General features: G+C 60.0%; 1 protein-coding gene across 2 annotated transcripts in view; it reads left to right on the plus strand.

Moving 5' to 3' along the window:
* Positions 1–23,770, plus strand: part of LOC144488125 (NF-kappa-B inhibitor epsilon-like) — a 44,327-nt gene that overhangs the window by 12,178 nt on the left and 8,379 nt on the right. For both annotated transcript variants that reach the window (XM_078206149.1, XM_078206148.1), the window contains exons 2-4: positions 233–335; positions 6,956–7,202; positions 8,815–8,903. In XM_078206149.1, coding sequence (XP_078062275.1) covers positions 233–335; positions 6,956–7,202; positions 8,815–8,903 — 439 coding nt within the window. The remainder of the gene's footprint in view (positions 1–232; positions 336–6,955; positions 7,203–8,814; positions 8,904–23,770) is intronic.

Here is a 23,770-nt window from a genome sequence, read left to right on the forward strand (position 1 = left end):
TTCCCTTTAGGGAAGGAAATCTGCCGTCCTTACCCCGGTCTGGCCTACATGTGACTCCAGAGCCCACAGCCAATGTGGTTGACTCTCAACTGCCCTCCAAGGGGCAACTAGGGATGGGCAATAAATGCTGGGCCCACCCGGCGGCGCCCGTGTGCCAGGAATAAATGACAAAAATAATCTGATAATCCCTCCTGATCCTTAATTCCTGCCTTCCTTTTCCCCCCTTTTCTAGATTCCTCCACCTCTGCATCATTCACCAGGTCGAAGCCTTAGCCCTGGCCTTCATCGGCCAGTGCAGTCTGGAGTACCTCAACTGGCAGAACGATCTCTTCCAGGTAAAGGAGCGAGGGCGGAGGGGGGGCGGAGGAGGGGGTGTTGGGGGCACGGCGCTCTCGCCACGGACCGAGGTCGGAGGGGGAGGGGAGGCCCGAGGCCCTCTCATTCTCCCTCTGCATTTGATGCATCCAGGGAGTGCCGCACTGCCATTCCCTCTGAGGAGGGAATGTCACGGGGCTGGGGGTGGTGGGCAGGTAAAGGGCGCGGGGGGTCGGGGTGGGGTGGGGGTGGGGTGGGGGTGGTTCTCTCCAGTGTCCTGAGGCCAAAATATACCCCCCTCACCACACAATGTTGCTGCAGAATCAAAGACCAAGATTGCCTGCTTGTCATCACAGGGCCGTTTGTGGGAGCTTGCTGTGCACTAGTTGGCTGCCCCTCCCCCCACATTGACGTGCGTGGGATTTTGCCGTGTGGTAATCGGCTGCCCCTCCCCCCCTCATTATTGTGTGTGGGATCTTGCCGTGCACTAATTGTCTGCCCCTCCCCCCCCCACATTGTTTTGGGTGGGATCTTTCTGTGTTTCTAACTGGCTGCCCTTCCCCCCCTCATTATTGTATGTGGGATCTTGCTGTACACTAATTAGCTGCCTCTGCCCCCCACATTGTTGTGCATGGGATCTTTCTGTGCACTAATTGGCTGCCCCTGCCCCCCACATTGTTGTGCATGGGATCTTGCTGTGCACTAATTGGCTGCCCCTCCCCCACACTGTGTGTGGGATCTTGCTGTGTGCTAATTGGCTGCCCATCCCCCCACATTGTTGTGTGTGGGATCTTGCTGTGTGCTAATTGGTTAAACCTTCCCACCCCACATTGTCGTGCGTGGGATCTTGCTGTGCTAATTGTCTGCCCCCCCCCCCCCCCCACATTGTCATGTGTGGGATCTTGCTGTGCACCAATTGGCTGCCCATCCCCCCCACATTGTCATGTGTGGGATCTTGATGTGCTAATTGGCTGACCCTCCTCCCACCCACATTGTTATGTGTGGGATCTGGCTGTGCACAAAATGGCTCCCCCCCCGCCCCACTGGTAAATCCCACACTGCAACAGGGACCACAGTTCGAGGGGGTTCGGCATTAGCTGCAAAAGGCTCTGCGAAGCCTCGGCTCAGGTGCCACGGAAACGAAGGGCAAGTTTCTCTTCTGGGATGGCGGTGGGGTGGAGTAGGCCGAAGCCTGGGGGAGTAGAACCGGACTGTTTGGCTGGTGGGGCTTCGGCATGGGGCAGCTCGCTCGGGTCAGGGGTTTACCTGCGGGAAGTTCCCACACCCCCCACCCCCACCCCCCCACCCCCCCATGCCCGGATCCGAGGTGAGCCTGGACGCCAAGTTAGGTGGTGAGGGGAGAGACGGGGCGGGGGGGGTTGGGAAGCGTGGGGAGGATTGGCCAATGGGCCGCGGAAGATGGTTACGACATTCCGGGCCTTTCCCACGAGCTCCTTGGACGTATCCACTCTGAGGTGAAGCAGTGCAAAACACGGCAGCCATTTTGTACACAGCACGATTCCACAAACGGCTGTGAAATGGAACAGGGAAGAAAACACAGGTGGGGAGGGACAAATGAACCCGTAACCCCATCCTGGGGAAATTCATATCCTCACCAGCTTACAGCATCAATTAAAATATCCTTTTCCCCTCGACCCTTCAAAACAATGTCTTGTTGGGATTGTGGTCGGTGCAGACTTGATGGGCCAAATGGCCTCCTTCTGTACTGCAGGGATCCAAGGATTCTTCACGCATGAGAGGGCTTCATTGCTGTTTCCAGAAACATATTTCATCTCCAGTTCCCAGACATGTCAATGTTTTCACTGGCTATTCAGCCCATCATAGCAGTGCTATATCAATCCCCAAATTAATCCACTCTCCCGCTCTCTCCCCATAGCCCTGTATCAATCCCCAAACTAATCCCGCTGCCCCGCTCTCTCCCCATAGCCCTGTATCAATCCCCAAATTAATCCACTCTCCCGCTCTCTCCCCATAGCCCTGTATCAATCCCCAAATTAATCCACTCTCCCGCTCTCTCCCCATAGCCCTGTATCAATCCCGAAACTAATCCCACTGCCCCACTCTCTCCCCATAGCCCTGTATCAATCCCCAAACTAATCCCACTGTCCCACTCTCTCCCCATAGCCCTGTATCAATCCCCAAACTAATCCCACAGCCCCATTAGAGTCATAGAGGTTTACAGCATGGAAACAGACCCTTGGGCCCAACTTCTCCATACCGCCCTTTTTTAAAAAAAACCCTAACCTAATCCCAATTGCCCGCATTTGGCCCATATCCCTCTATACCCATTGTACCCATGTAACTATCTAAATGCCTCCACTACTGCCTCTGGCAGCTTGTTCCAGACACTCACCACCCTGTGTGTGAAAAAATTGCCTCTCTGGACACTTTTGTATCTCTCCCCTCTCACCTTAAACCTATGCCCTCTAGTTTTAGACTCCCCTACCTTTGGGAGAAGATATTGACTATCTAGCTGATCTGTGCCCCTCATTATTTTATAGACCTCTATAAGATCACCCCTCAGCCTCCTACGCTCCAGAAAAAAAAGTCCCAGTCTATACAACCTCTCCTTATAACTCAATCCATCAAGTCCTGGCAGCATCCTAGTAAATCTTTTCTGCACTCTTTCTAGTTTAATAATATCCTTTCTATAATAGGGTGACCAGAATTGCACACGGTATTCCAAGTGTGGCCTTACCAATGTCTAGTACAACTTCAACAAGACGTCCCAACTCCTGTATTCAATGTTCTGACCGATGAAACCAAGCATGCCAAATGCCTTCTTCACCACTCTGTCCACCTGTGACTCCACTTTCAAGGAGCTATGAACATGTACCCCCAGATCTCTTTGTTCTGTAACTCTCCCCAAAGCCCTACCATTAACTGAGTAAGTCCTGCCCTGGTTCAATCTACCAAAATGCATCACCTTGCATTTATCTAAATTAAACTCCATCTGCCATTCGTCAGCCCACTGGCCCAATTGATCAAGATCCCATTGCAATTGCAGATAACTTTCTTCACTGTCCACTAAGCCACCAATCTTGGGGTCATCTGCAAACTTACTAACCATGCCTCCACTATTCTCATCCAAATCATGAATATAAATGACAAATAACAGTGGGCCCAGCACTGATCCCTGAGGCACACCGCTGGTCACAGGCCTCCAGTTAGAAAAATAACTCTCCACAATCACCCTCTGGCTTCTGTCAAGAAGCCAATCTTGTATCCATTTAGATACCTCACCCTGGAACCCGTGAGATTTAACTTTATGCAACAACCTCCCATTGTCTCCCCATAGCCCCGTATCAATCCCCAAACTAATCCCACTGCCCCGCTCTCTCCCCATAGCCCTGTATCAATCCCCAAATTAATCACACTGTCCCGCTCTCTCCCCATAGCCCTGTATCAATCCCCAAACTAATCCCACTGCCCCGCTCTCTCCCAAAGGCCTGTATCAATCCCGAAACTAATCCCACTGCCCCGCTCTCTCCCCATAGCCCTGTATCAATCCCCAAACTAATCCCACTGTCCCACTCTCCCCATAGTCCTGTATCAAGCCCCAAACTAATCCCACGGCCCTGCTCACTCCCCATAGCCCTGTATCCATCCCAAATTAATCCCATTGCCCCGCTCTCTCCCCATAGCCCTGTATCAATCCCCAAACTAATGCCACTGCCCCACTCTCTCCCCATAGCCCTGTATCAATCCCCAAACTTATCCCATTGCCCCACTCTCTCCCCATAGCCCTGTATCAATCCCCAAATTAATCCCACTACCCCACTCTCTCCCCATAGCCCTGTATCAATCCCCAAACTAATCCCACTGCCCCACTCTCTCCCCAAAGCCCTGGATCAATCCCCAAACTAATCCCACTGCCCCACCCTCTCCCCACAGCCCTGTATCAATCCCTAAACTAGTCCCACTGTCCCACTCTCTCTCCATAACCCTGTATCAATCCCCAAACTAATCCCACTGCCCCGCTCTCTCCCCATAGCCCTATATCAATCCCCAAACTAATCCCACTGCCCCATTCTCTCCCCATAGCCCTGTATCAATCCCCAAACTAATCCCACTGCCCCGCTCTCTCCCCATAGCCCTGTATCAATCCTCAAACTAATCCCACTGCCCCGCTCACTCCCCATAGCCCTGTATCGATCCCTTAACTAATCCCACTGCCCCACTCGCTCTCCCCACAGCCCTGTATCAATCCACAAACTAATCCCACTGCCCCACTCTCTCCCATAGCCCTGTATCAATCCTCAAACTAATCCCACTGCCCCGCTCACTCCCCATAGCCCTGTATCGATCCCTTAACTAATCCCACTGCCCCACTCTCTTCCCAGAGCCCTGTATCAATCCCAAACTAATCCCAATGCCCCGCTCTCTCCCCATAGCCCTGTATCAATCGCCAAGCTAATCCCACTGTCCCGCACTCTCCCAATAGCCCTGTATCAATCCCAAACTAATCCCACTGCCCCACTCTCTCCCCATAGCCCTGGATCAATCCCCAAACTAATCCCACTGCCCCGCTCTCTCCCCATAGCCCTGTATCAATCCCCAAACTAATTCCACTGCCCCACTCTCTCCCCATAGCCCCGTATCAATCCCCAAACTAATCCCATTGCCCCACTCTCTCCCCATAGCCCTGTATCAATCCCCAAATTAATCCCACTACCCCATTCTCTCCCCATAGCCCTGTATCAATCCCAAACTAATCCCACTGCCCCACTCTCTCCCCATAGCCCTGTATCAATCCCCAAACTAATCCCACTGCCCCGCTCTCTCCCCATAGCCCTGTATCAATCCCCAAACTAGTCCCACTGTCCCGCTCTCTCCCCATAGCCCTGTATCAATCCCCAAACTAGTCCCACTGCCCCGCTCTCTCCCCATAGCCCAGTATCAATCCCCAAACTAATCTCACTGCACCGCTCCCTCCCCATAGCCCTGTATCAATCCCCAAACTAATCCCACTGCCCCGCTCTCTCCCCATAGCCCTGTATCAATCCCCAAACTAATCCCACTGCCCCGCTCTCTCCCCATAGCCCTGTATCAATCCCCAAACTAATCCCACTACCCCGCTCACTCCCCATAGCCCTGTATCAATCCACAAACTAATCCCACTGCCCCACTCTCTCCCATAGCCCTGTATCAATCCCCAAACTAATCCCACTGCCCCGCTCTCTCCCTATAGCCCTGTATCAATCCCCAAACTAATCCTACGGCCCCGCTCCCTCCCCATAGCCCTGTATCAATCCCTTAACTAATCCCACTGCCCCACTCTCTTCCCAGAGCCCTGTATCAATCCCAAACTAATCCCAATGCCCCGCTCTCTCCCCATAGCCCTGTATCAATCGCCAAGCTAATCCCACTGTCCCGCGCTCTCCCAATAGCCCTGTATCAATCCCAAACTAATCCCACTGCCCCACTCTCTCCCCATAGCCCTGTATCAATCCCCAAACTAATCCCACTGCCCCGCTCTCTCCCCATAGCCCTGTATCAATCCCCAAACTAATCCCACTGCCCCACTCTCTCCCCATAGCCCCGTATCAATCCCCAAACTAATCCCATTGCCCCACTCTCTCCCCATAGCCCTGTATCAATCCCCAAATTAATCCCACTACCCCACTCTCTCCCCATAGCCCTGTATCAATCCCAAACTAATCCCACTGCCCCACCCTCTCCCCATAGCCCTGTATCAATCCCCAAACTAGTCCCACTGCCCCGCTCTCTCCCCATAGCCCAGTATCAATCCCCAAACTAATCTCACTGCACCGCTCCCTCCCCATAGCCCTGTATCAATCCCCAAACTAATCCCACTGCCCCGCTCTCTCCCCATAGCCCTGTATCAATCCCCAAACTAATCCCACTGCCCCGCTCTCTCCCCATAGCCCTGTATCAATCCCCAAACTAATCCCACTACCCCGCTCACTCCCCATAGCCCTGTATCAATCCACAAACTAATCCCACTGCCCCGCTCTCTCCCTATAGCCCTGTATCAATCCCCAAACTAATCCTACTGCCCCGCTCCCTCCCCATAGCCCTGTATCAATCCCCAAACTAATCCCACTGCCCCGCTCCCTCCCCATAGCCCTGTATCAATCCCCAAACTAATCCCATTGGCGTTTAGGAGAGTGAGAGGGGATCTGAGAGAAACGTATAAAATTCCAGCAGGGTTAGACAGGGTATATTCAGAAAGAATGTTCCCGATGGTGGGGGGAGTCCAGAACTAGGGGGGTCACAGTTTGAGGATAAGGGGGTAAACCTTTTAGGACTGAGGTGAGGAGAAATTTCTTCACCCAGAGAGCGGTGGAATTCACTCCCACAGAAAATAGTTGAGGCCATAACGTTGTGTGATTTCGAGAAGGAATTAGATATCGCTCTTGGGGCTAAAGTGATCGAGGGATTTGGGGGGAAGGGGGAATCAGGATATTGAATTCGATGATCAGCCATGATCAAAATGAATGGGGGAGCAGGCTCGATGGGCCAAATGGCCTCCTCCTGCTTCTAGTCTCTGTAACCCCTTCACGGGACACAGTTATTGATGTGGCTCCTGTTTTCCTGCATGGTGATTAGTTGGGTTACGAGTCCCCCCCTCACTAATGATCCCTCTGACACGCAGACACCGCTGCACCTGGCCATGTACACCCGGCAGACCAACATCGTGCGCCACCTGGTGGTGAAGGGGTCCGACGCGGAGCTACAGGACCGCAACGGGAACACCCCGCTCCACCTGGCCTGCCTCTACAGCCTGGAGGAGAGCGCCCGGGCCCTCACCCAGCCCGTCACCGCCAAGGAGCGCCGCCTCCTGGGCTGCGGAGACTCGGGCACAGCGGGACCTCGGAACCTCGAGCGGCAGAACTGGCAAGGTGCGTCGCCGGCGAGGAACGGGCACGGCAGCTGCCAACGAGAACTCGTATCCAGATCCAATCGAAAATAACCCGAATTAAAAACTGGAAAGGGGTGGAAAAAAAACAGATTTACCAGGATGTTACCGGGACGGGAAGGTTTGAGTTATCAGAAGAGGCCGGGGTAGGCTGGGAATCTTCTTCCCTGGAGCGTAGGAGGCTGAGGGGTGACCTTATAGAGGCTTATTAAATAATCAGGGGCACAGATACGTTTAAAGTTTATTTATTTGTGTCACAAGTAGGCTTACATTAACACCGAGGCCAATCCCCCTAACCCGCACATCTTTGGACACTAAGGGGCAATTTAGCATGGCCAATCCACCTAACCTGCACATCTTTGGACACTAGGGGCCATTTTAGCATGGCCAATCCACCTAACCTGCACATCTTTGGACACTAAAAGAAATTTAGCATGGCCAATCCACCTAACCTACACATCTTTGGACACTAAGGGACAATTTAGCATGGCCAATCCACCTAACCTACACATCTTTGGACACTAAGGGACAATTTAGCATGGCCAATCCACCTAACCTACACATCTTTGGACACAAAGAGGCAATTTAGCATGGCCAATCCACCTAACCCGCACATCTTTGGACACAAAGGGAAATTTAGCATGGCCAATCCACCGAACCTGCACATCTTTGGACACTAAGGGGCAATTTAGCATGACCAATCCATGTAACCTACACATTTTTGGACACAAAGAGGCAATTTAGCATGGCCAATCCCCCTAACCAGCACATCTTTGGACACTAAGGGGCAATTTAGCATGACCAATCCATGTAACCTACACATTTTTGGACACAAAGAGGCAATTTAGCATGGCCAATCCACCTAACCTGCACATCTTTGGACACTAAGGGGCAATTTAGCATGGCCAATCCACCCAACCCGCACATCTTTGGACACTAAGTGAATTCATTGCCACAGAGGAGGCCGGGTCATTGAGTGTATTGAAGACAGAGACACATAGCTTCTTGATTGGTCAGGGGGTCTAAGGTTACGGGGAAAAGGCAGGAGAATTGGGTTGAGAAACTTAGCAGCCATGGCGGGGCAGACTCCACAGGCTGAATGGCCTAATTCTGCTCCTATATCTTGTGTTGGCACAGTGGGTTAGCACTGCTGCCTCACAGCGCCAGGGACCCGGGTTCGATTCCTGGCCTCGGGTCACTGTCTGTGTGGAGTCTGCACATTCTCCCCCCGTGTCTGCGTGGGTTTCCTCCGGGTGCTCCGGTTTCCTCCCACAGTCCGAAAGACGTGCTGGTTAGGGTGCTAAATTCTCCCTCAGTGTTACCCGAACAGGAGTGTGGGCGACTCGGGGATTTTCACAGTAACTTCATTGCGGTGTTAATGTAAGCCTACCTGTGACACTAATTAGTAAACTTTAAACTTTACTCAGCTCCAGGTTGCTTGTGTTGTGGGGATATTGTCGAGTCGGGCGCGATACAGGAGGGGAATCGAGCATCGAGCGATGTTCCCTCTCGTGTCTGAGTGTTGAGTGGGCAGATTGGGATTCTGAGTTTGGTCACCTTTGTTGATGGACGATTTCTCTGGGATCTTCCCGCAGGATTGACCTGTCTACAAGTGGCCGTCCTCTCCCGGAATGACGGGATGGTGGAACACCTTCTGTCTTCAGGAGCAAGAGTCAACACACAGGTCAGTGCCGAGGGAGTGCCGCACTGTCGGAGGGTCAGTGCTGAGGGAGTGCCGCACTGTCAGAGGGTCAGTGCTGAGGGAGTGCCGCACTGTCGGAGGGTCAGTACTGAGGGAGTGCCGCACTGTCAGAGGGTCAGTACTGAAGGAGTGCCGCACTGTCGGAGGGTCAGTACTGAGGGAGTGCCGCACTGTCAGAGGGTCAGTACTGAAGGAGTGCCGCACTGTCGGAGGGTCAGTACTGAGGGAGTGCCGCACTGTCGGAGGGTCAGTGCTGAGGGAGTGCCGCACTGTCGGAGGGTCAGTGCTGAGGGAGTGCTGCACTGTCGGAGGGTCAGTGCTGAGGGAGTGCCGCACTGTCAGAGGGTCAGTACTGAGGGAGTGCCGCACTGTCAGAGGGTCAGTACTGAGGGAGCGCCGCACTGTCAGAGGGTCAGTACTGAGGGAGTGCCGCACTGTCAGAGGGTCAGTACTGAGGGAGCGCCGCACTGTCGGAGGGTCAGCGCTGAGGGAGTGCCGCACTGTCGGAGGGTCAGTGCTGAGGGAGTGCTGCACTGTCGGAGGGTCAGTACTGAGGGAGTGCCGCACTGTGGGAGGGTCAGTGCTGAGGGAGTGCCGCACTGTCGGAGGGTCAGTGCTGAGGGAGTGCCGCACTGTCAGAGGGTCAATGCTGAGGGAGTGCCGCACTGTCGGAGGGTCAGTGCTGAGGGAGTGCCGCACTGTCGGAGGGTCAGTACTGAGGGAGTGCCGCACTGTCGGAGGGTCAGTGCTGAGGGAGTGCTGCACTGTCAGAGGGTCAGTGCTGAGGGAGTGCCGCACTGTCGGAGGGTCAGTACTGAGGGAGTGCCGCACTGTCAGAGGGTCAGTACTGAGGGAGTGCTGCAATGTCAGATGGTCAGTGCTGAGGGAGTGCCGCACTGTCGGTGGGTCAGTACTGAGGGAGTGCTGCACTGTCCGAGGGTCAGTACTGAGGGAGTGAACAAAGAACAATACAGCGCAGGAACAGGCCCTTCGGCCCTCCAAGCCCGTGCCGCTCCCTGGTCCAAACTAGACCATTCTTTTGTATCCCTCCATTCCCACTCCGTTTATATGGCTATCTGGATAAGTCTAAACGTTCCCAGTGTGTCCGCCTCCACCACCTTGCCTGGCAGCGCATTCCAGGCCCCCACCACCCTCTGTGTAAAATATGTCCTTCTGATATCTGTGTTAAACCTCCCCCCCTTCACCTTGAACCTATGACCCCTCGTGAACGTCACCACTGACCTGGGGAAAAGCTTCCCACCGTTCACCCTATCTATGCCTTTCATAATTTTATACACCTCTATTAAGTCTCCCCTCATCCTCCGTCTTTCCAGTGAGAACAACCCCAGTTTACCCAATCTCTCCTCATAACTAAGCCCCTCCATACCAGGCAACATCCTGGTAAACCTCCTCTGTACTCTCTCCAAAGCCTCCACGTCCTTCTGGTAGTGTGGTGACCAGAACTGGACGCAGTATTCCAAATGCGGCCGAACCAACGTTCTATACATCTGCAACATCAGACCGCAACTTTTATACTCTATGCCCCGTCCTATAAAGGCAAGCATGCCATGTGCCTTCTTCACCACCTTCTCCACCTGTGACGTCACCTTCAAGGATCTGTGGACTTGCACACCCAGGTCCCTCTGCGTCTCTACACCCTTTATGGTTCTGCCATTTATCGTATAGCTCCTCCCTACATTATTTCTATCAAAATGCATCACTTCGCATTTATCAGGATTGAACTCCATCTGCCATTTCTTTGCCCAAATTTCCAGCCTATCTGTATCCTTCTGTAGCTTCTGACAATGCTCCTCACTATCTGCAAGTCCTGCCACTGTCGGAGGCTCAGTGCTGAGGGAGTGCTGCACTGCGGGAGGGTCAGTACTGAGGGGGTGTCGCACTGTCGGAGGGTCAGTGCTGAGGGAGTGCCGCACTGTCAGAGGGTCCGTGCTGAGGGAGTGCCGCACTGTCAGAGGGTCCGTGCTGAGGGAGTGCCGCACTGTCAGAGGGTCAGGACTGAGGGAGTGCCGCACTGCAGGAGGGTCAGTACTGAGGGAGTGTTGCACTGACATGGGATGGTGGGGTTGATTTTTCCCAGAGTTATGAAGCCTATATACCAATGCGCTCTCACTTCCCCAACAAGAAAACGCAAATAAAAATCGTCATTGGGTTTGTACGTTTGTGCCCGGGGCGAGTGTGAACTCGAGGTGAGCGTGAGCCCAAGTGAAGTGCGCCCCAGTGTCAAGTGTGGGCCAGTGCCGAGCGTGAGCCAGTGTCAAGTGTGGGCCAGTGGCGAGCATGAGCCAGTGGCGAGTGTGCGCCAGTGGCGAGTGTGCGCCAGTGGCGAGTGTGCGCCAGTGGCGAGTGTGCGCCAGTGGTGAGCGTGAGCCAGTGGTGAGTGTGCGCCAGTGGTGAGTGTGCGCCAGTGGAGAGTGTGCGCCAGTGGCGAGTGTGTGCCAGTAATGTGTGTGCGCCAGTGATGAGTGTGAGCCAGTAGCGAGCGTGGGCCAGTGGCGAGCGTAAGCCAGTGGCGAGCGTGCGCCAGTGATGAGTGTGAGCCAGTGGCGAGCGTGAGCCAGTGGCAAGTGTTGAGCCAGTGTCGAGTGTGGGCCAGTGGCGAGTGTGGCCAGTGTCGAGTGTGGCCAGTGTCGAGTGTGGCCAGTGTCGAGTGTGGCCAGTGTCGAGTGTGGCCCAGTGTCGAGTGTGGGCCAGTGTCGAGTGTGGCCCAGTGTCGAGTGTGGCCAGTGTCGAGTGTGGCCAGTGTCGAGTGTGGCCAGTGTCGAGTGTGGGCCGGTGTCGAGTGTGGGCCGGTGGCGAGTGTGGCCAGTGTCGAGTGTGCGCCAGTGTCGAGTGTGGCCAGTTTCGAGTGTGGGCCAGTGTCGAGTGTGGGCCAGTGTCGAGTGTGGGCCAGTGTCGAGTGTGCGCCAGTGTCGAGTGTGGCCCAGTGTCGAGTGTGGCCAGTGTCGAGTGTGGCCCAGTGTCGAGTGTGGGCCAGTGTCGAGTGTGGGCCAGTGTCGAGTGTGGCCAGTGTCGAGTGTGGGCCAGTGTCGAGTGTGGGCCAGTGTCGAGTGTGGGCCAGTGTCGAGTGTGCGCCAGTGTCGAGTGTGCGCCAGTGTCGAGTGTGGGCCAGTGTCGAGTGTGGCCAGTGTCGAGTGTGGGCCAGTGTCGAGTGTGGGCCAGTGTCGAGTGTGGGCCAGTGTCGAGTGTGCGCCAGTGTCGAGTGTGGCCCAGTGTCGAGTGTGCGCCAGTGTCGAGTGTGCGCCAGTGTCGAGTGTGGGCCAGTGTCGAGTGTGGCCCAGTGTCGAGTGTGGCCCAGTGTCGAGTGTGGCCCAGTGTCGAGTGTGCGCCAGTGTCGAGTGTGGCCAGTGTCGAGTGTGGCCCAGTGTCGAGTGTGCGCCAGTGTCGAGTGTGGGCCAGTGTCGAGTGTGGCCCAGTGTCGAGTGTGCGCCAGTGTCGAGTGTGCGCCAGTGTCGAGTGTGCGCCAGTGTCGAGTGTGGGCCAGTGTCGAGTGTGCGCCAGTGTCGAGTGTGCGCCAGTGTCGAGTGTGGCCAGTGTCGAGTGTGGCCCAGTGTCGAGTGTGGGCCGGTGGCGAGTGTGGGCCGGTGTCGAGTGTGCGCCAGTGTCGAGTGTGCGCCAGTGTCGAGTGTGGGCCAGTGTCGAGTGTGGGCCAGTGTCGAGTGTGGGCCAGTGTCGAGTGTGGGCCAGTGTCGAGTGTGGCCCAGTGTCGAGTGTGGCCCAGTGTCGAGTGTGGGCCAGTGTCGAGTGTGCGCCAGTGGCGAGTGTGCGCCGGTGTCGAGTGTGGCCAGTGTCGAGTGTGGGCCAGTGTCGAGTGTGCGCCAGTGTCGAGTGTGGGCCAGTGTCGAGTGTGGCCAGTGTCGAGTGTGGGCCAGTGTCGAGTGTGGGCCAGTGTCGAGTGTGGGCCAGTGTCGAGTGTGGGCCAGTGGCGAGTGTGGCCAGTGTCGAGTGTGGCCAGTGTCGAGTGTGGGCCAGTGTCGAGTGTGGGCCGGTGTCGAGTGTGGCCCAGTGTCGAGTGTGGCCAGTGTCGAGTGTGCGCCAGTGTCGAGTGTGGCCAGTGTCGAGTGTGGCCAGTGTCGAGTGTGGCCAGTGTCGAGTGTGCGCCAGTGTCGAGTGTGGGCCAGTGTCGAGTGTGGCCAGTGTCGAGTGTGGGCCAGTGTCGAGTGTGCGCCAGTGTCGAGTGTGGGCCAGTGTCGAGTGTGGCCAGTGTCGAGTGTGGGCCGGTGTCGAGTGTGGGCCGGTGTCGAGTGTGGGCCGGTGTCGAGTGTGGGCCAGTGGCGAGTGTGGCCAGTGTCGAGTGTGGGCCAGTGGCGAGTGTGGGCCAGTGTCGAGTGTGGGCCAGTGTCGAGTGTGGGCCGGTGTCGAGTGTGGGCCAGTGGCGAGTGTGGGCCAGTGTCGAGTGTGGGCCAGTGTCGAGTGTGGGCCGGTGTCGAGTGTGGGCCAGTGGCGAGTGTGGGCCAGTGTCGAGTGTGGGCCAGTGTCGAGTGTGGGCCAGTGTCGAGTGTGGGCCAGTGGCGAGTGTGGGCCAGTGTCGAGTGTGGGCCAGTGTCGAGTGTGGGCCGGTGTCGAGTGTGGGCCGGTGGCGAGTGTGCGCCAGTGTCGAGTGTGCGCCAGTGTCGAGTGTGGCCAGTGTCGAGTGTGGCCCAGTGTCGAGTGTGGGCCAGTGGCGAGTGTGGCCAGTGTCGAGTGTGCGCCAGTGTCGAGTGTGGGCCGGTGTCGAGTGTGGGCCAGTGTCGAGTGTGGGCCAGTGGCAAGTGTGGCCAGTGTCGAGTGTGGCCAGTGGCGAGTGTGGCCAGTGTCGAGTGTGGCCAGTGTCGAGTGTGGCCAGTGGCGAGTGTGGCCAGTGTCGAGTGTGGCCAGTGGCGAGTGTGGGCCAGTGGCGAGTGTGGGCCTGTGTCGAGTGTGGGCCGGTGTCGAGTGTGGCCAGTGTCGAGTGTGGCCAGTGTCGAGTGTGGGCCAGTGTCGAGTGTGGCCAGTGTCGAGTGTGGCCAGTGGCGAGTGTGGCCAGTGTCGAGTGTGGCCAGTGTCGAGTGTGGGCCAGTGGCGAGTGTGGCCAGTGTCGAGTGTGGGCCTGTGTCGAGTGTGGGCCGGTGTCGAGTGTGGCCAGTGTCGAGTGTGGCCAGTGTCGAGTGTGCGCCAGTGGCGAGTGTGGGCCCAGTGTCGAGTGTGGCCAGTGTCGAGTGTGGGCCAGGTCGAGTGTGGGCCAGTGTCGAGTGTGGGCCAGTGTCGAGTGTGGCCAGTGTCGAGTGTGGGCCAGTGGCGAGTGTGGCCAGTGTCGAGTGTGGGCCAGTGTCGAGTGTGGGCCAGTGTCGAGTGTGGGCCAGTGTCGAGTGTGGCCAGTGTCGAGTGTGGGCCAGTGGCGAGTGTGGCCAGTGTCGAGTGTGTGCCAGTGTCGAGTGTGGGCCAGTGTCGAGTGTGGGCCAGTGTCGAGTGTGGGCCAGTGTCGAGTGTGGGCCAGTGTCGAGTGTGGGCCAGTGTCGAGTGTGGGCCAGTGGCGAGTGTGGCCAGTGTCGAGTGTGGGCCTGTGTCGAGTGTGGGCCGGTGTCGAGTGTGGCCAGTGTCGAGTGTGGCCAGTGTCGAGTGTGGCCAGTGGCGAGTGTGGGCCTGTGTCGAGTGTGGCCAGTGTCGAGTGTGGGCCTGTGTCGAGTGTGGGCCAGTGTCGAGTGTGGCCAGTGGCGAGTGTGGGCCTGTGTCGAGTGTGGGCCGGTGTCGAGTGTGGGCCTGTGTCGAGTGTGGCCAGTGTCGAGTGTGGGCCTGTGTCGAGTGTGGCCAGTGGCGAGTGTGGGCCTGTGTGGAGTGTGGCCAGTGGCGAGTGTGGGCCTGTGTCGAGTGTGGGCCTGTGTCGAGTGTGGGCCAGTGTCGAGTGTGGGCCTGTGTCGAGTGTGGGCCTGTGTCGAGTGTGGCCAGTGTCGAGTGTGGCCAGTGGCGAGTGTGGCCAGTGGCGAGTGTGGGCCAGTGTCGAGTGTGGGCCAGTGTCGAGTGTGGCCCAGTGTCGAGTGTGGGCCGGTGTCGAGTGTGGGCCAGTGTCGAGTGTGGCCAGTGTCGAGTGTGGGCCAGTGTCGAGTGTGGCCAGTGTCGAGTGTGGGCCAGTGTCGAGTGTGGCCAGTGTCGAGTGTGGGCCAGTGTCGAGTGTGCGCCAGTGGCGAGTGTGGCCAGTGTCGAGTGTGGCCAGTGTCGAGTGTGGCCAGTGTCGAGTGTGGCCCAGTGTCGAGTGTGGGCCAGTGGCGAGTGTGGCCAGTGGCGAGTGTGGCCAGTGTCGAGTGTGGCCAGTGTCGAGTGTGGCCCAGTGTCGAGTGTGGGCCAGTGGCGAGTGTGGCCAGTGTCGAGTGTGGCCAGTGTCGAGTGTGGGCCAGTGTCGAGTGTGGCCAGTGTCGAGTGTGGGCCGGTGTCGAGTGTGGCCAGTGTCGAGTGTGGGCCGGTGTCGAGTGTGGCCAGTGTCGAGTGTGGGCCAGTGTCGAGTGTGGGCCGGTGTCGAGTGTGGGCCGGTGTCGAGTGTGGGCCAGTGTCGAGTGTGGCCAGTGTCGAGTGTGGCCCAGTGTCGAGTGTGGGCCAGTGGCGAGTGTGGCCAGTGTCGAGTGTGGGCCAGTGTCGAGTGTGGGCCGGTGTCGAGTGTGGGCCAGTGTCGAGTGTGGGCCAGTGGCGAGTGTGGCCAGTGTCGAGTGTGGCCAGTGGCGAGTGTGGCCAGTGTCGAGTGTGGCCAGTGTCGAGTGTGGCCAGTGGCGAGTGTGGCCAGTGTCGAGTGTGGCCAGTGGCGAGTGTGGGCCAGTGGCGAGTGTGGGCCTGTGTCGAGTGTGGGCCGGTGTCGAGTGTGGCCAGTGTCGAGTGTGGCCAGTGTCGAGTGTGGGCCAGTGTCGAGTGTGGCCAGTGTCGAGTGTGGCCAGTGGCGAGTGTGGCCAGTGTCGAGTGTGGCCAGTGTCGAGTGTGGGCCAGTGGCGAGTGTGGCCAGTGTCGAGTGTGGGCCTGTGTCGAGTGTGGCCAGTGTCGAGTGTGGGCCAGTGTCGAGTGTGGGCCAGTGTCGAGTGTGGGCCAGTGGCGAGTGTGGCCAGTGTCGAGTGTGGCCAGTGTCGAGTGTGGGCCAGTGTCGAGTGTGGGCCGGTGTCGAGTGTGGCCCAGTGTCGAGTGTGGCCAGTGTCGAGTGTGCGCCAGTGTCGAGTGTGGCCAGTGTCGAGTGTGGCCAGTGTCGAGTGTGCGCCAGTGTCGAGTGTGGGCCAGTGTCGAGTGTGGCCAGTGTCGAGTGTGGGCCAGTGTCGAGTGTGCGCCAGTGTCGAGTGTGGGCCAGTGTCGAGTGTGGCCAGTGTCGAGTGTGGGCCGGTGTCGAGTGTGGGCCGGTGTCGAGTGTGGGCCGGTGTCGAGTGTGGGCCAGTGGCGAGTGTGGCCAGTGTCGAGTGTGGGCCAGTGGCGAGTGTGGGCCAGTGTCGAGTGTGGGCCAGTGTCGAGTGTGGGCCGGTGTCGAGTGTGGGCCAGTGGCGAGTGTGGGCCAGTGTCGAGTGTGGGCCAGTGTCGAGTGTGGGCCGGTGTCGAGTGTGGGCCAGTGGCGAGTGTGGGCCAGTGTCGAGTGTGGGCCAGTGTCGAGTGTGGGCCAGTGTCGAGTGTGGGCCAGTGGCGAGTGTGGGCCAGTGTCGAGTGTGGGCCAGTGTCGAGTGTGGGCCGGTGTCGAGTGTGGGCCGGTGGCGAGTGTGCGCCAGTGTCGAGTGTGCGCCAGTGTCGAGTGTGGCCAGTGTCGAGTGTGGCCCAGTGTCGAGTGTGGGCCAGTGGCGAGTGTGGCCAGTGTCGAGTGTGCGCCAGTGTCGAGTGTGGGCCGGTGTCGAGTGTGGGCCAGTGTCGAGTGTGGGCCAGTGGCGAGTGTGGCCAGTGTCGAGTGTGGCCAGTGGCGAGTGTGGCCAGTGTCGAGTGTGGCCAGTGTCGAGTGTGGCCAGTGGCGAGTGTGGCCAGTGTCGAGTGTGGCCAGTGGCGAGTGTGGGCCAGTGGCGAGTGTGGGCCTGTGTCGAGTGTGGGCCGGTGTCGAGTGTGGCCAGTGTCGAGTGTGGCCAGTGTCGAGTGTGGGCCAGTGTCGAGTGTGGCCAGTGTCGAGTGTGGCCAGTGGCGAGTGTGGCCAGTGTCGAGTGTGGCCAGTGTCGAGTGTGGGCCAGTGGCGAGTGTGGCCAGTGTCGAGTGTGGGCCTGTGTCGAGTGTGGGCCGGTGTCGAGTGTGGCCAGTGTCGAGTGTGGCCAGTGTCGAGTGTGCGCCAGTGGCGAGTGTGGGCCAGTGTCGAGTGTGGCCAGTGTCGAGTGTGGGCCAGTGTCGAGTGTGGGCCAGTGTCGAGTGTGGGCCAGTGTCGAGTGTGGCCAGTGTCGAGTGTGGGCCAGTGGCGAGTGTGGCCAGTGTCGAGTGTGGGCCAGTGTCGAGTGTGGGCCAGTGTCGAGTGTGGGCCAGTGTCGAGTGTGGCCAGTGTCGAGTGTGGGCCAGTGGCGAGTGTGGCCAGTGTCGAGTGTGGGCCAGTGTCGAGTGTGGGCCAGTGTCGAGTGTGGGCCAGTGTCGAGTGTGGGCCAGTGTCGAGTGTGGGCCAGTGTCGAGTGTGGGCCAGTGTCGAGTGTGGGCCAGTGGCGAGTGTGGCCAGTGTCGAGTGTGGGCCTGTGTCGAGTGTGGGCCGGTGTCGAGTGTGGCCAGTGTCGAGTGTGGCCAGTGTCGAGTGTGGCCAGTGGCGAGTGTGGGCCTGTGTCGAGTGTGGCCAGTGTCGAGTGTGGGCCTGTGTCGAGTGTGGGCCAGTGTCGAGTGTGGCCAGTGGCGAGTGTGGGCCTGTGTCGAGTGTGGGCCGGTGTCGAGTGTGGGCCTGTGTCGAGTGTGGCCAGTGTCGAGTGTGGGCCTGTGTCGAGTGTGGCCAGTGGCGAGTGTGGGCCTGTGTGGAGTGTGGCCAGTGGCGAGTGTGGGCCTGTGTCGAGTGTGGGCCTGTGTCGAGTGTGGGCCAGTGTCGAGTGTGGGCCTGTGTCGAGTGTGGGCCTGTGTCGAGTGTGGCCAGTGTCGAGTGTGGCCAGTGGCGAGTGTGGCCAGTGGCGAGTGTGGGCCAGTGTCGAGTGTGGGCCAGTGTCGAGTGTGGCCCAGTGTCGAGTGTGGGCCGGTGTCGAGTGTGGGCCAGTGTCGAGTGTGGGCCAGTGTCGAGTGTGGGCCAGTGTCGAGTGTGGCCAGTGTCGAGTGTGGGCCAGTGTCGAGTGTGGCCAGTGTCGAGTGTGGGCCAGTGTCGAGTGTGCGCCAGTGGCGAGTGTGGCCAGTGTCGAGTGTGGCCAGTGTCGAGTGTGGCCAGTGTCGAGTGTGGCCCAGTGTCGAGTGTGGGCCAGTGGCGAGTGTGGCCAGTGGCGAGTGTGGCCAGTGTCGAGTGTGGCCAGTGTCGAGTGTGGCCCAGTGTCGAGTGTGGGCCAGTGGCGAGTGTGGCCAGTGTCGAGTGTGGCCAGTGTCGAGTGTGGGCCAGTGTCGAGTGTGGCCAGTGTCGAGTGTGGGCCGGTGTCGAGTGTGGCCAGTGTCGAGTGTGGGCCGGTGTCGAGTGTGGCCAGTGTCGAGTGTGGGCCAGTGTCGAGTGTGGGCCGGTGTCGAGTGTGGGCCGGTGTCGAGTGTGGGCCGGTGTCGAGTGTGGCCAGTGTCGAGTGTGGCCCAGTGTCGAGTGTGGGCCAGTGGCGAGTGTGGCCAGTGTCGAGTGTGCGCCAGTGTCGAGTGTGGGCCGGTGTCGAGTGTGGGCCAGTGTCGAGTGTGGGCCAGTGGCGAGTGTGGCCAGTGTCGAGTGTGGCCAGTGGCGAGTGTGGCCAGTGTCGAGTGTGGCCAGTGTCGAGTGTGGCCAGTGGCGAGTGTGGCCAGTGTCGAGTGTGGCCAGTGGCGAGTGTGGGCCAGTGGCGAGTGTGGGCCTGTGTCGAGTGTGGGCCGGTGTCGAGTGTGGCCAGTGTCGAGTGTGGCCAGTGTCGAGTGTGGGCCAGTGTCGAGTGTGGCCAGTGTCGAGTGTGGCCAGTGGCGAGTGTGGCCAGTGTCGAGTGTGGCCAGTGTCGAGTGTGGGCCAGTGGCGAGTGTGGCCAGTGTCGAGTGTGGGCCTGTGTCGAGTGTGGGCCGGTGTCGAGTGTGGCCAGTGTCGAGTGTGGCCAGTGTCGAGTGTGCGCCAGTGGCGAGTGTGGGCCAGTGTCGAGTGTGGCCAGTGTCGAGTGTGGGCCAGTGTCGAGTGTGGGCCAGTGTCGAGTGTGGGCCAGTGTCGAGTGTGGCCAGTGTCGAGTGTGGGCCAGTGGCGAGTGTGGCCAGTGTCGAGTGTGGGCCAGTGTCGAGTGTGGGCCAGTGTCGAGTGTGGGCCAGTGTCGAGTGTGGCCAGTGTCGAGTGTGGGCCAGTGGCGAGTGTGGCCAGTGTCGAGTGTGGGCCAGTGTCGAGTGTGGGCCAGTGTCGAGTGTGGGCCAGTGTCGAGTGTGGGCCAGTGTCGAGTGTGGGCCAGTGTCGAGTGTGGGCCAGTGTCGAGTGTGGGCCAGTGGCGAGTGTGGCCAGTGTCGAGTGTGGGCCTGTGTCGAGTGTGGGCCGGTGTCGAGTGTGGCCAGTGTCGAGTGTGGCCAGTGTCGAGTGTGGCCAGTGGCGAGTGTGGGCCTGTGTCGAGTGTGGCCAGTGTCGAGTGTGGGCCTGTGTCGAGTGTGGGCCAGTGTCGAGTGTGGCCAGTGGCGAGTGTGGGCCTGTGTCGAGTGTGGGCCGGTGTCGAGTGTGGGCCTGTGTCGAGTGTGGCCAGTGTCGAGTGTGGGCCTGTGTCGAGTGTGGCCAGTGGCGAGTGTGGGCCTGTGTGGAGTGTGGCCAGTGGCGAGTGTGGGCCTGTGTCGAGTGTGGGCCTGTGTCGAGTGTGGGCCAGTGTCGAGTGTGGGCCTGTGTCGAGTGTGGGCCTGTGTCGAGTGTGGCCAGTGTCGAGTGTGGCCAGTGGCGAGTGTGGCCAGTGGCGAGTGTGGGCCAGTGTCGAGTGTGGGCCAGTGTCGAGTGTGGCCCAGTGTCGAGTGTGGGCCGGTGTCGAGTGTGGGCCAGTGTCGAGTGTGGGCCAGTGTCGAGTGTGGGCCAGTGTCGAGTGTGGCCAGTGTCGAGTGTGGGCCAGTGTCGAGTGTGGCCAGTGTCGAGTGTGGGCCAGTGTCGAGTGTGCGCCAGTGGCGAGTGTGGCCAGTGTCGAGTGTGGCCAGTGTCGAGTGTGGCCAGTGTCGAGTGTGGCCCAGTGTCGAGTGTGGGCCAGTGGCGAGTGTGGCCAGTGGCGAGTGTGGCCAGTGTCGAGTGTGGCCAGTGTCGAGTGTGGCCCAGTGTCGAGTGTGGGCCAGTGGCGAGTGTGGCCAGTGTCGAGTGTGGCCAGTGTCGAGTGTGGGCCAGTGTCGAGTGTGGCCAGTGTCGAGTGTGGGCCGGTGTCGAGTGTGGCCAGTGTCGAGTGTGGGCCGGTGTCGAGTGTGGCCAGTGTCGAGTGTGGGCCAGTGTCGAGTGTGGGCCGGTGTCGAGTGTGGGCCGGTGTCGAGTGTGGGCCGGTGTCGAGTGTGCGCCGGTGGCGAGTGTGGGCCGGTGTCGAGTGTGGGCCGGTGTCGAGTGTGCGCCAGTGGCGAGTGTGGGCCAGTGGCGAGTGTGGGCCGGTGTCGAGTGTGGGCCAGTGTCGAGTGTGGCCAGTGTCGAGTGTGGGCCAGTGGCGAGTGTGCGCCGGTGTCGAGTGTGGGCCGGTGTCGAGTGTGGCCAGTGTCGAGTGTGGGCCAGTGTCGAGTGTGGCCCAGTGTCGAGTGTGGCCAGTGTCGAGTGTGGGCCTGTGTCGAGTGTGGCCCAGTGTCGAGTGTGGCCAGTGTCGAGTGTGGGCCAGTGGCGAGTGTGCGCCGGTGTCGAGTGTGGCCAGTGTCGAGTGTGGCCAGTGGCGAGTGTGGGCCAGTGTCGAGTGTGGGCCGGTGTCGAGTGTGCGCCAGTGTCGAGTGTGCGCCAGTGTCGAGTGTGGGCCAGTGTCGAGTGTGGGCCAGTGTCGAGTGTGGGCCAGTGTCGAGTGTGGGCCAGTGTCGAGTGTGGCCCAGTGTCGAGTGTGGGCCAGTGTCGAGTGTGCGCCAGTGGCGAGTGTGCGCCGGTGTCGAGTGTGGCCAGTGTCGAGTGTGGGCCAGTGTCGAGTGTGCGCCAGTGTCGAGTGTGGGCCAGTGTCGAGTGTGGCCAGTGTCGAGTGTGGGCCAGTGTCGAGTGTGGGCCAGTGGCGAGTGTGGCCAGTGTCGAGTGTGGCCAGTGTCGAGTGTGGGCCAGTGTCGAGTGTGGGCCGGTGTCGAGTGTGGCCCAGTGTCGAGTGTGGCCAGTGTCGAGTGTGCGCCAGTGTCGAGTGTGGCCAGTGTCGAGTGTGGCCAGTGTCGAGTGTGCGCCAGTGTCGAGTGTGGGCCAGTGTCGAGTGTGGCCAGTGTCGAGTGTGGGCCAGTGTCGAGTGTGCGCCAGTGTCGAGTGTGGGCCAGTGTCGAGTGTGGCCAGTGTCGAGTGTGGGCCGGTGTCGAGTGTGGGCCGGTGTCGAGTGTGGGCCAGTGTCGAGTGTGGGCCAGTGGCGAGTGTGGGCCAGTGTCGAGTGTGGGCCGGTGTCGAGTGTGGGCCGGTGTCGAGTGTGGGCCGGTGTCGAGTGTGGGCCGGTGGCGAGTGTGCGCCAGTGTCGAGTGTGCGCCAGTGTCGAGTGTGGCCAGTGTCGAGTGTGGCCCAGTGTCGAGTGTGGGCCAGTGGCGAGTGTGGCCAGTGTCGAGTGTGCGCCAGTGTCGAGTGTGGGCCGGTGTCGAGTGTGGGCCAGTGTCGAGTGTGGGCCAGTGGCGAGTGTGGCCAGTGTCGAGTGTGGCCAGTGGCGAGTGTGGCCAGTGTCGAGTGTGGCCAGTGTCGAGTGTGGCCAGTGGCGAGTGTGGCCAGTGTCGAGTGTGGCCAGTGGCGAGTGTGGGCCAGTGGCGAGTGTGGGCCTGTGTCGAGTGTGGGCCGGTGTCGAGTGTGGCCAGTGTCGAGTGTGGCCAGTGTCGAGTGTGGGCCAGTGTCGAGTGTGGCCAGTGTCGAGTGTGGCCAGTGGCGAGTGTGGCCAGTGTCGAGTGTGGCCAGTGTCGAGTGTGGGCCAGTGGCGAGTGTGGCCAGTGTCGAGTGTGGGCCTGTGTCGAGTGTGGGCCGGTGTCGAGTGTGGCCAGTGTCGAGTGTGGCCAGTGTCGAGTGTGCGCCAGTGGCGAGTGTGGGCCAGTGTCGAGTGTGGCCAGTGTCGAGTGTGGGCCAGTGTCGAGTGTGGGCCAGTGTCGAGTGTGGGCCAGTGTCGAGTGTGGCCAGTGTCGAGTGTGGGCCAGTGGCGAGTGTGGCCAGTGTCGAGTGTGGGCCAGTGTCGAGTGTGGGCCAGTGTCGAGTGTGGGCCAGTGTCGAGTGTGGCCAGTGTCGAGTGTGGCCAGTGGCGAGTGTGGCCAGTGTCGAGTGTGGGCCAGTGTCGAGTGTGGGCCAGTGTCGAGTGTGGGCCAGTGTCGAGTGTGGGCCAGTGTCGAGTGTGGGCCAGTGTCGAGTGTGGGCCAGTGTCGAGTGTGGGCCAGTGGCGAGTGTGGCCAGTGTCGAGTGTGGGCCTGTGTCGAGTGTGGGCCGGTGTCGAGTGTGGCCAGTGTCGAGTGTGGCCAGTGTCGAGTGTGGCCAGTGGCGAGTGTGGGCCTGTGTCGAGTGTGGCCAGTGTCGAGTGTGGGCCTGTGTCGAGTGTGGGCCAGTGTCGAGTGTGGCCAGTGGCGAGTGTGGGCCTGTGTCGAGTGTGGGCCGGTGTCGAGTGTGGGCCTGTGTCGAGTGTGGCCAGTGTCGAGTGTGGGCCTGTGTCGAGTGTGGCCAGTGGCGAGTGTGGGCCTGTGTCGAGTGTGGCCAGTGGCGAGTGTGGGCCTGTGTCGAGTGTGGGCCAGTGTCGAGTGTGGGCCAGTGTCGAGTGTGGGCCTGTGTCGAGTGTGGGCCTGTGTCGAGTGTGGCCAGTGTCGAGTGTGGCCAGTGGCGAGTGTGGCCAGTGGCGAGTGTGGGCCAGTGTCGAGTGTGGGCCAGTGTCGAGTGTGGCCCAGTGTCGAGTGTGGGCCGGTGTCGAGTGTGGGCCAGTGTCGAGTGTGGGCCAGTGTCGAGTGTGGGCCAGTGTCGAGTGTGGCCAGTGTCGAGTGTGGGCCAGTGTCGAGTGTGGCCAGTGTCGAGTGTGGGCCAGTGTCGAGTGTGCGCCAGTGGCGAGTGTGGCCAGTGTCGAGTGTGGCCAGTGTCGAGTGTGGCCAGTGTCGAGTGTGGCCCAGTGTCGAGTGTGGGCCAGTGGCGAGTGTGGCCAGTGGCGAGTGTGGCCAGTGTCGAGTGTGGCCAGTGTCGAGTGTGGCCCAGTGTCGAGTGTGGGCCAGTGGCGAGTGTGGCCAGTGTCGAGTGTGGGCCAGTGTCGAGTGTGGCCAGTGTCGAGTGTGGGCCGGTGTCGAGTGTGGCCAGTGTCGAGTGTGGGCCGGTGTCGAGTGTGGCCAGTGTCGAGTGTGGGCCAGTGTCGAGTGTGGGCCGGTGTCGAGTGTGGGCCGGTGTCGAGTGTGGGCCAGTGTCGAGTGTGGGCCAGTGTCGAGTGTGGCCAGTGTCGAGTGTGGCCAGTGTCGAGTGTGGGCCAGTGGCGAGTGTGCGCCGGTGTCGAGTGTGGGCCGGTGTCGAGTGTGGCCAGTGTCGAGTGTGGGCCGGTGTCGAGTGTGGCCAGTGTCGAGTGTGGCCAGTGTCGAGTGTGGGCCGGTGTCGAGTGTGGGCCAGTGGCGAGTGTGGCCAGTGTCGAGTGTGGGCCAGTGTCGAGTGTGGCCCGGTGTCGAGTGTGGGCCGGTGTCGAGTGTGGCCAGTGTCGAGTGTGGGCCGGTGTCGAGTGTGGCCAGTGTCGAGTGTGGGCCAGTGTCGA

This window comes from Mustelus asterias, unplaced genomic scaffold (genome assembly GCF_964213995.1).
Source record: "Mustelus asterias unplaced genomic scaffold, sMusAst1.hap1.1 HAP1_SCAFFOLD_1313, whole genome shotgun sequence".
Lineage (NCBI taxonomy): Eukaryota > Metazoa > Chordata > Chondrichthyes > Carcharhiniformes > Triakidae > Mustelus > Mustelus asterias.